The sequence below is a fragment of the Thunnus maccoyii genome, chromosome 4, assembly GCF_910596095.1.
Source record: "Thunnus maccoyii chromosome 4, fThuMac1.1, whole genome shotgun sequence".
NCBI classification, from domain to species: Eukaryota; Metazoa; Chordata; class Actinopteri; order Scombriformes; family Scombridae; genus Thunnus; species Thunnus maccoyii.
The window spans coordinates 27456584-27466941 of NC_056536.1; the positions used below are offsets into that span (position 1 = coordinate 27456584).

Here is a 10358-nt window from a genome sequence, read left to right on the forward strand (position 1 = left end):
TTAAAGGTAGTCTGGAGTTTTGACACTAAACCAAAACCTTAATAGTTTTTGACCACTAGAGGGAGAAAGACTCAAACAAACACAGCAATTCTCCCTCACACCAACATGAAGTGTATGAGCTGTCAACATATGTGATCTGAACCTGTATGTATAAAACCTATAAGAATTAAGCATGGTCTTAAACTTGGATTTGGAAAAATAGGTCTTAGCAGGTTTATATTGGCCCAAATGTGGTAAAAGTAACTGGAAGAAAAGTCCAAGTATGATTCCTAAATGCTGGCTGCAGTGTTGTAAAATAAGGACTACAAACATGTCTACCCCAAACTGCCCTGAATCAATCAATAACAGGCCTGCAAAAGTTATGTGTCAGGTATCATGACAGCTTCATGAGTTTATACTGTCAAGTTCATTTATTCAGAATAAGCTTAATTCGAAATTTCTGTTTTCTCATTCATCGTTGCCCTTTTAAGCTAATATTATAATATTATTGCAATTTTTTATAGTTTATATAGACACATATGAACATTTGATTGCATTCATGCTAAATCCATCATGTTTATTATTTCATTATTTTCATGCTGTGTGGTTATTGTGGGTATTTGGAAAGACATTGTACCTTATTATTGACTTACCACACATTTCCAGAATATCCTGTTCATGTTGGAAAATGCATTATTCTAAGAATAAGAGCAGAATGATGCTAATCTTATTCAGTATTGCTGCTGCAAAAGCTGTTACCATGGTCACATACTATATTTTGAAAGCTGTTATTAAAAATGGTGGTGTAACAGCTGTGAAAATATGAGTGCATCAAAATATTACAGACTGTCACAGATTTTGATGAATGTAGAGCATCCATTCAAAAATGGACAGCAAAAATGTAATAGAGTATATATAACTTGTAGTTAAAGAGGTAAAACTTCACATTGGTGCACATTCATATGGTCCTTTGAATTGCTAAATGTACTGTGGCCGTAATCAGTGTTCCTATAGCTTAGGTTGAGACTTAACTGTTATCTTGACAGAAATCCAGGTAGTATGTAAGTCTGAGTTCAGGTTAATTGCAACTAATCTACTTTACCAGCATAGTTATTGTTTTGGACAATATGTCAAATTTGAATTAAATTAAATGAGCAGAAATAGTGACTTACTGGTGAAGAAGTTCCTTTTTTGTCATAAGAGACACTAAGCAACCTCTTTTGGCCTTCTAGGACTCATGAATATTAATGTCGTCTTCCTCATGACTTTTTTAGACAGATGTTACTGATTCAGCATGTGAGGTGGCTTTTTTATTCTTGTAAGGACAGAGCAAGAGATTACTGGGAGTATAAACAGACAGTCTTTATCATAAGAGAAACAACTGATCTTTATTGTCACTGTGGGTAGTTTATTCATTAATTCAGTGCTTTTAGTAACATTAGGAAAGTATCACCAGACACAGTAACGTTAGTATGATGTTCTTAAAGCTGCATTAATCAGTGTTTTGATATTTGTGATGGATAAAATGCCTGAATGTAATATAAAAGGTGTTGACTGTAGTGACAAACCCACAGAGAATCATCATTAATGCAGCTTCAGTGTCTTTGCTAATGCTACTACTGCTTCAGCTAATAATAATTAAAGTAATGACGGTTTTATTTCTGAATCTCATCGCTCTATCAGGGTGACAAATGAATGAAAATCAATGAAATATAAGCATATTAATAGATTTCCAATCTTATATGTGGAAATTACTGATAACCCTGCCTCTATAGAGTAGAACCAAATTAATTCCAATTAGTGCGTAAAAAGTGTGTCAAATAAACGTCTTGTACTATACAAAACACAAAGAAAGCCCTAGAAAATAATAAAGACCTATGTTTGTGTTTCACTCCATGCTGTGTTCAGATCACAGCAGTGGTTCAGAAATCACCTTTGACTATGACACAAATTACAGCAATTAATCGGCTGCATCTGTTCTCAGTAGTGACCAAAATCAATACATTTAGAAGCTCGTCTCTGCAGGCTGCTTATAAAGGATGTCGGTGACTGTTCATGGTGTATCGTTGTCAATAATCCAATTGATCCATTGGACGTAGTTCCTCACTTTAGTGTAGACTCCAGGGAAGTATGGATTGGCACAGCTGATACCCCAGGAGACAATGCCCTCAAACTTACCGTTGCAGATGAGGGGACCACCTGAGTCACCCTGTGGATCACCGAGACGAATGAGAGATTATGAACAAACATATTTTATTTCAGTCTTGGTATAGACTAGTGTGCAGTATTTGCTGTACAGTATCTCATCACATTCTTAATGATCTAAGGGAATATTAAAGGATAGGTTCACATTTTCTCCTATCTTAAAGGAAAACTCACATGCCCATATGTACATTGACAGTTATAGGTCGCTGTAATTATTCCTCCTCTCCATACTGGCTTCATAAAAAGCGATTTTAATGTAAGAGATCGGGGCCAAAATCTACAATCCTCCTTCTGTGCAAGAATTCTTCTTAAAGTTCTGGTATAGCTAATATGAAGGCACCACCATGCTCCGTCAGAACTGCTTGTCAGACGGTCAAATAGCCTCAGAAACCCCTCCCCCCAACACCTTTCTGACCTAGGGTCAGAGTTTTTCATTTCTGTCAATATCTGTAATGTGACATTCACACCCACTTCACGCCGTAATTGGCCAGCTGTGCAGATGTGCTCTCTTTTTCCATTATCAACAATAACTGTATTTCAGTAAAGGTGGAATTATGGCTCTCCAGGCTGCAAGAAGGCAAACATGAACGGGGGTCACTCAGAGTCGTTCACATGGCCTCCGCTACCCATAAACACCCTTCCCTGCGTATGTTCGCAGAGACGTTTACGTGCATCTTCGGAGAACCATAAATCCACCTTATGTCACTTTTCACATGAATGACCACCCTGCAGGAGAGACTGTCTGAAACCATGCACCATTATCCCTGTATTTAAATGGTACCTGGTGTAGGTTTTCGGAAAAACTATAAATATTTTTGGTTAATTGTGATTGAGCATAAACTGACCATATCTTCCAAAGTTAGTCTTCTTTTGTACATACTTTAACCTTGGAAGATACCCACTTAATTAGACTAATTCAGACTGTTGAAGACACATTTCTTGAGTGGAGTCTGTGGATTTTGTTCACTTACATTGGAATCTAATGTAAATAAACCATAAGTCCCAAAAGATTAACTTTTTTTCCCTTGTGTGCACAAGTTATTGGTTTGTGTTAATATGTTGTGCACACAGGATCCATATCTTGTGTCTACACACTTAAGAAATATATAATTTTTCAGGACTTTGCAGGCTCTGAAGGAATCACTTTAGGAAGGGATCTCGTCACAACCAGTATGGATAAGATACTTTGAGTGCCTTTTAAAAGCAAAGTATAAATAAAATGTATTATTAAGGTGACAATTAAAGTGACCAGTAATGATTTTAATGTATATATGGGCATATAAGTACTATTTGTGAACCAATCCTTCAATGTTAATAAATATATTATGTACTATACAGAACATTGTTTGGCAGTAATTAAAACATGCACAGAGCAAGAAACCTTTAAATCAAAAAAAGAAAAATATTTTTTTCTGTACCTGGCAGGAATCTTTGCCACCCATTCGAGATCCAGCACACAGCATGTTTGAGGTGATCCTGCCCCAGTAGTAATAGCTGCAGTAAGGCATAATTCTCACGTCCACGGCACGTAGCACAGGGGAGAGGTAGTAACTGTAAATCTGTGTCACACCCCAGCCGCTCACTGTGCAGACGTCATCATAAACTGGAGGGGTGTTTTCGTCTGGCAGCTCAGCTGGCTGGACATTGGCATTCAGCTGTGCCGGCTCACCCAGCTGTAACACAAAACAAAGTTACAGCACCACAGCTGTGAGATGCTGACTAAGCAATAATTCATCTATTAGGAGTGAGGAGCGTATGCATGTGTGCAGAGCTCCATGTACCATATCTGTTATTTTAAGCTGCTACTTTCTTTTCTTTTTTTTTTTTGCATACCTTGATGAGCATGATGTCGTTGTTGAAAGTCTTGTACTTAAAGTTGTGGACGTATATCTTTGAGACATTGAAGACCTGTTCATATCCTTCTGTTGTTTTCAGACTGTGTTCACTTAACACCACCTTCATCATAGTGCTCCTGAGGGCCAAAACAGAGATTTGTTGCTTTAGAATTTACACTTTAACTGTAAAATATAGAAAAATGATCATTTCATTCACACTGAATAATACCACATCTTATATCTTATTTCCTTTCAAAACATCATTATGGACCTTGTCTGGTAGTATCTACTGTCAGTACTTACGGTCTCCAGCAGTGGGCAGCAGACACCACCCACTGAGGGTGCACAAGGGTTCCTCCACAGTAGTGTTGCCCAGTCTCGAACTGCAGGGATGCCTGATATTTGATAGAGTAAGGCCGGACCTCCTGACCCCCAATGATCCTTGCTGCAAATGTCCCTGTCGACACTGAAAACAAGCTGCTTGTCAGGCATTTGGACTGCTCTGTCTTTTAAATGAGTTCATTAGATTTACAAAAACTGTCAATGTTTTTGTTCTGTGATCTACCGAAGAGGAAAGGGGAAAAATCAATGTTTGTATTAGTAATATATTCACTTCAAATGGGGCAAAATTGGCTATTGATTTAAGGTTTTATTATGTTAATGCATTTCTGAAAGTCCCTTTCAACATGGTTTTACATCTTGAGTGTCGGATTTATTATTCATCCAGGAATTAAAATTTTAAAGACTGAACAGAACTTACTTGATACCGAGAAAGCCAAGAGTAGCAGCAAAGTAGACCTTCCCAGTGGAGCCATATTTTGACTTATCACCTGTAATGCAGAAACATGACTTTTAGCAGCTTTGATATACATATATATATATATACATATATATACTGTATAAACAGAGTATATGTGCCAATAAATTTAGTTTGTCAGGCTATAATGATAACAACTGATTATCTGATTAAATTAAGAAAAATTAATACATTGCCCCAAATTATTGTACAGTTATACTCTCTTCACTCGGCTGTACACTTGAATTTTCAAGATTTTTTTTAAGTGTGTTACATGTCACAATTTGTAGAAAATAATGATTTTTTTTTAGATTTTGCTTTCAGTTCCTTTAGTGGAACTAATTAATGGCAAAAGTTCACAATCTTTAAGTTTTTTTTGTTTTTTTTTTAGTAAATTAAATGTCTAAATCCTATTATTGGTATAAGTATATGTCATTATGACTATCTGCTATCTACTTTCATATTGAAATAAGGGTATGAAATTAAAATGCCATTCTAACATGTATGATAAAAATATGTTTGTAATAATATAGATTTTAAAATTTAAAGCATCATTATACCCTGAAATCTGGGCAGATGACTGAATGTTAATTATAATATTTTAACAAAAAAGCGTTATAATTACCTTCTACTTACCTGTAAGCACAAACACAGCATCTTTCAGAGTATCTCCAACTGGTCTGACCAATGTTCTCCTGTTGTCTTTTATAGTGTAACTAAATCCTTGTTCAAATCCTTTGTATTATCCTTTCGTCTTGTTTTGTACTTTGACCATCTCACGCTTGAACAATGAAACTGACCTACTACATGACAAAGCTATGGTGTTGTCTAGTATTATGTCTGTGTCTTAGCTATAGTTTTCTGCTCTCACCTTGGGATATGAAGGTATTTGGGATGGGAACACCCCTGCACAGTCATCATCACCAGGTTACAGATAGAATAAACGTTGTACATTTATTTTCATTGTTAAACTAAAGAATCTACATCAACATACATTCGTGTGGTTCAACTTGTATTTGTAAAAAAAAAATCTAGTCTGGAATATTGTTTAAACATGTGTCTCATTTATAAATCAACAGATAACATCTTAATTTAAAAGTTTAATTAGAAAGGAAGTAATTACAGGTAATAATACTCCCTGTGATTGGCGATGATAGTGACAGCAGTTGTGTATAACACCACATTGCAGCATGCAATGATGATTTCTATACGCTGTGTGTGCTGATACAAACATAAATGACCAAATTTAGACATTCAGTGAATGTACTAAATATTGTAATGAATATTCTTTTTTAAATAAAGAACACTGGTCAAAAACAGGTAAAAGCTATTACCCCTTTATTGATTTCCCTTTTTGAATTATATGAATTACATATGAGGATGTAAAGATAACCCGAGGAGACAAGATGGATTTTAAAGCTTCCTGACTCTCAGTTTACTCTCTAATGTACTGTATGTACTGTCTTTGCTAAAGTACCACTGTGTTACACCCTCTGGTTTTGTTACACACATTAGTGTCGTATGTCAATGATTTCTCACACTGATAGCCACAGAGATAATGTACGTTACGATAATATGGCTTCAAATTTTACACAGGAATGTGTTATTTAGTGCCCAATGAAACAAACACCAGCTAATACTACTACTACTTCCCTAGTACAAAAATTAATACATCAGTAATAAATATAGCTAATAATCATGTAACATCTAAAACAGTGTTACGAAATGCTTTATGTGGAAAAAAAATTAAAACAAATCAGCACTGCAATTAGATAAAAATCAGCAATTAAAGGTATAGAGAAGAAAATAGAATACAATAAAGAACAGTAAAATTAACTAATAAAACAAGTAAAACATTGTAGAACTGGAAACATAAAACTTTAGGCTAAGACAAATAAAAGTATAAATTAATAAATAAAAGTTTTGTTTTGTCTTGAGCCGGGACATAGGAACAGCTGGAAGAGTCCTGCCTGAAAAGTGCTACTATTACTACTCAAACAATAACACATCTCTAATTATCTTTAAAAAAAAACCCCAAAAAACCCTGAAACTAAAACATGCAATAAAACAATACAATCATTAACATAAAGAGGAGTGAAAAAATGAATTTTAGTGAGCTGGAGTGCCACAATAACTTCAACGGAACTTATAAAAGGATAAACAATATAAATTTAATTGTTGAATCAAAATACAAATGTAAGCTGCATTTCACATTTTTCCTATAAGAAATGTTTTGTTACATGTGTTTTGGGACTCTCTGTCTGTTTCCAGATTTTGGATCTATCCACTGCTTTAAACACTACAGTAACACCATCACCAACTCTGTTTCTTCTTAATGACGATTCCCCACTTCAGCTATCAATCCCCCAGTGCAGACTCCTTGTAGTCTGTCTTACAGCGGCAAAGAAATCTGTTCTTTAGTTGTGGTACTCCCCCACATTTCCACTTTTTAGCACATGGTTGAATAACGCAGTGTATATTGCTATTCATGAAAAATCCTGTGTCATGTTACAAAGAGCACAAACCCATAATATGAGGGTATTGTCGGACATAATTGATTCACTTAGAGCCTTGATGTGCCTACATCATTCCTTTCTAGTCCAGTTATACATGTTTCTGACGTGTACCCATTCCATATGTAAAATTCTTATTTAGGTATTTTTGTATTATTGTCTGCCTCTTTTGTTCATTAAAAATAGTTCACCAAAAAAAGAACTGTTTTGTTAAATTTATGCGTAAATTCAGTTTATATTCACATTGAACAAGTGTACAAATTCCACTATTTAGTTAGGTGTATGTTTATCTCTTTTAGTCATCTACCTGTGTTAATGTTTGTCATTTCTAGATCTCTTTAAAAATATTAATTAAAATATAGATCATTTAAAACTATTTTAATAATCACAGCCTCATATTTTCCAATTAAATATTACAGAATGCTTTCCTTTTACTTAAAATGCCTCTAGATCCTCTATAATATGGAGGTAATAATTGGTTGATTTAAAACCCCTGATCTCCCAGCAGGTTTCACATCTGAGACCAGAAAACAAAACAAAACTACAGGCTGTATATCTGATTTATCACTAATGTATTCTGAACATATGTGTGTACAGTATAACAGCTGGTGGTCACTAATATCTTGTTCAAACTGTCTTGTTCTCACATAATATGAGTTGCATGTACCCAGGGACTCTGTGTTCAGTCTCAACTTTCAGAGTACCAACTAAATTGTGTTTATAGTAGAGTATGATAAAAAAAACTGTCAATCTGGCCTCTAATACTCAATCAGCTTCTTATTCCTGTTTACTTATCCTTTAACCATATGTTGCCTTATTTAAATCACAACTTGGGAAACTTTATACTGCATGTTCTCATCAGGCTGAACAAGGGAATGAAAACATATACATAATCATCCATTTCTTTCAGGGGGAACCTGAGGTATTCCCAGCTCAGGTGGGATATGTTATCCTTCCAGTGTGTTCTGTGACTGCCTCACAGATCTCTTCCCAGAGTACCTCTACAGGGAGGGGACAAACACTTGAGGTATATCAGGAGGGATCCTGATCAGATGCCTGAATCACCTCAACTGTGTCGTACTAGCTGTACTCACCTTCAGGCTCAGCTCCCCCCTTACCATGCAGCCCTCCTGCATTGTAAGCAAGCAACACCCTCATCACCAATCCGCCTTTTGATTTCACACATTATCATACTCTCCCTTGTGAACAGTTCTCAAAAAATACATTATGTCTTTCACCTCACTGTTTTGCAGAGAGTACCATAGACTCAGACTGCAAACCAGCCTGCCAACCCTCCTGTCCCCTTTTTCTAGAGCCTCAGGGTGACGTTCATCCACCAGGTGTTCGTAAGTTCAAACCTAGCACAGTTATAGTGCATATAACACATGTTTATTAAGCAGAGATTTATACATCCCTAAATTGAAACAGACTGCACCACACAAACTAGTAATTACATAGAGATTAGTTCTTTCTACTGCCAGGCGTAACTTTTACAGCTAACTGAACCAACTGATAAAACTTACGTTAGCTTGCTAATGTGGCCCGTTTAGAGTGAAGAATATAAGAGACAACCTGACACTTGATAAAAAAGCAGTGTAATGATGATGAAAACTGGAAAGATTTCTTATTACATTTCATGAAAGTAACATGAGATACCTGAAATTACAACCGTTATGCCTCTAACATCACACTGAAAGGACCAAATAATGTTAGCTAGGTTAGCATAACTCTAAACTCTAAACTGCATGAATATCATTAACTGTGAAACACACATATTTCTCTATGTATGCATACATAAATAAAACAAAGTAATAACTACATTTACGAAGGATTTTAAGGTTAATATATACTAATTTGCCTCCAAAAACAGTAGTTTTGGAAGCTAGCTACAGCTTATGCTACGCTGACTTCTTGTTGAATAGCTGATTACTTTTGAATGGCTATGTGTCCCAGTAACCAATTTCACACTCTACATAAGTCTTTACACGCTAAGACATAGTGCAACGTGATTTAGTAAGTAACTAGTTTGAAATTAGCTAGACCTACTAGTTTCTAAGAACTTAAGAGATACTATCGAGCTTTCGGACTACCTTAGCGACCTCCGCCTGAGAGATGTACATGGCGTCTTGCAAGACTTGAGACTGGCTCCTCTAAGGAGGTTGGATTCAAGAATTTACTGAGTTCCCTCAATTGCTTGACAGTATCTCAAGTCAAGGTCTACAGTATTTAAGCAGATAAAAGCTATGAGACCACCTACAAGTTCATCAAGATGGCCTCCCCAAACCTCCCAAATACCCAAGTTCTTGCTTCTTTCACCAGAAAAGCTGCCATCCACCTGGCCTCTTCTTCTCTGGTTGCCGACATGGCAGGCACCAATAATATGGCTGTAACTCATGGCAGCTGCAATGGAGATTTTGAACATTTCCAACTCAGATTTCATGTCCTCATGCAGGAAACAACCCTTTGGCATCGGAAGTTGAAGACCTTGTGGAGGACAAATGTCCCCAGGTCACCCTCACTATAGTTTGGGTTTACCAAGCTTTCAGATTCAAGGATTTTGGAGCGTATCTTAAAATGGTATTGCATCTAAATAATAAAAATTTTTATTTTTATTAAAGCTGCTCAATCTATATTTCTATACTGACAAAAGATCAAATTACTATGTATAATGTAAAAGGTCTTGCTGGTAATGATGAACCCACAATAACATTGCCACCAAACTCTGCTTTTCTTCTCAGTTCTGTGGAGTGTTTTAGTGTCTTTCAGCTCATTGTTTTGGTTTTACGACTTGCTGTTTTTGTTCAGTCTCACTGCTGTCATCAGTGTTGTTCCCAGCTAAATTAAAGTCCAGATAAGACGGTATTTCGAAAGTATCTAACTTCCGTATCATCACGTATTTCAGAGTGAAACAGGACAGACAGGCGGGACATAATGTTGGGAGGAATTTGATTTGAATGTTGAAAAGTGGGCATGTCATAATGAATCTTAGCTTTGTGCCACTAAAAGTTGAAGACTGATTGATGGATGGAT

At 36.0% G+C, this 10358-nt stretch overlaps 1 protein-coding gene across 3 annotated transcripts; it reads right to left on the reverse strand.

The window, feature by feature from the left end:
- Nucleotides 1-129: 129 nt before the first annotated feature.
- Nucleotides 130-9892, reverse strand: LOC121895370 (trypsin). Of its 3 annotated transcripts, none has more exons than XM_042408440.1 (6): nucleotides 9419-9892; nucleotides 4780-4849; nucleotides 4323-4485; nucleotides 4018-4156; nucleotides 3603-3857; nucleotides 130-2188 (listed from the first exon to the last, which is right to left on the reverse strand). In XM_042408440.1, exons 1-6 carry the CDS (start codon nucleotides 9446-9448, stop codon nucleotides 2033-2035), a joined length of 813 nt encoding a protein of 270 aa, XP_042264374.1. In that variant the 5' UTR covers nucleotides 9449-9892; the 3' UTR covers nucleotides 130-2032. The 3 variants fall into 3 exon arrangements, with proteins under 3 accessions (XP_042264374.1, XP_042264376.1, XP_042264373.1); XM_042408442.1 differs by lacking the exon at nucleotides 9419-9892 and adding an exon at nucleotides 5452-6521; XM_042408439.1 differs by lacking the exon at nucleotides 9419-9892 and having other exon boundaries at nucleotides 4780-5190.
- Nucleotides 9893-10358: the final 466 nt, after the last annotated feature.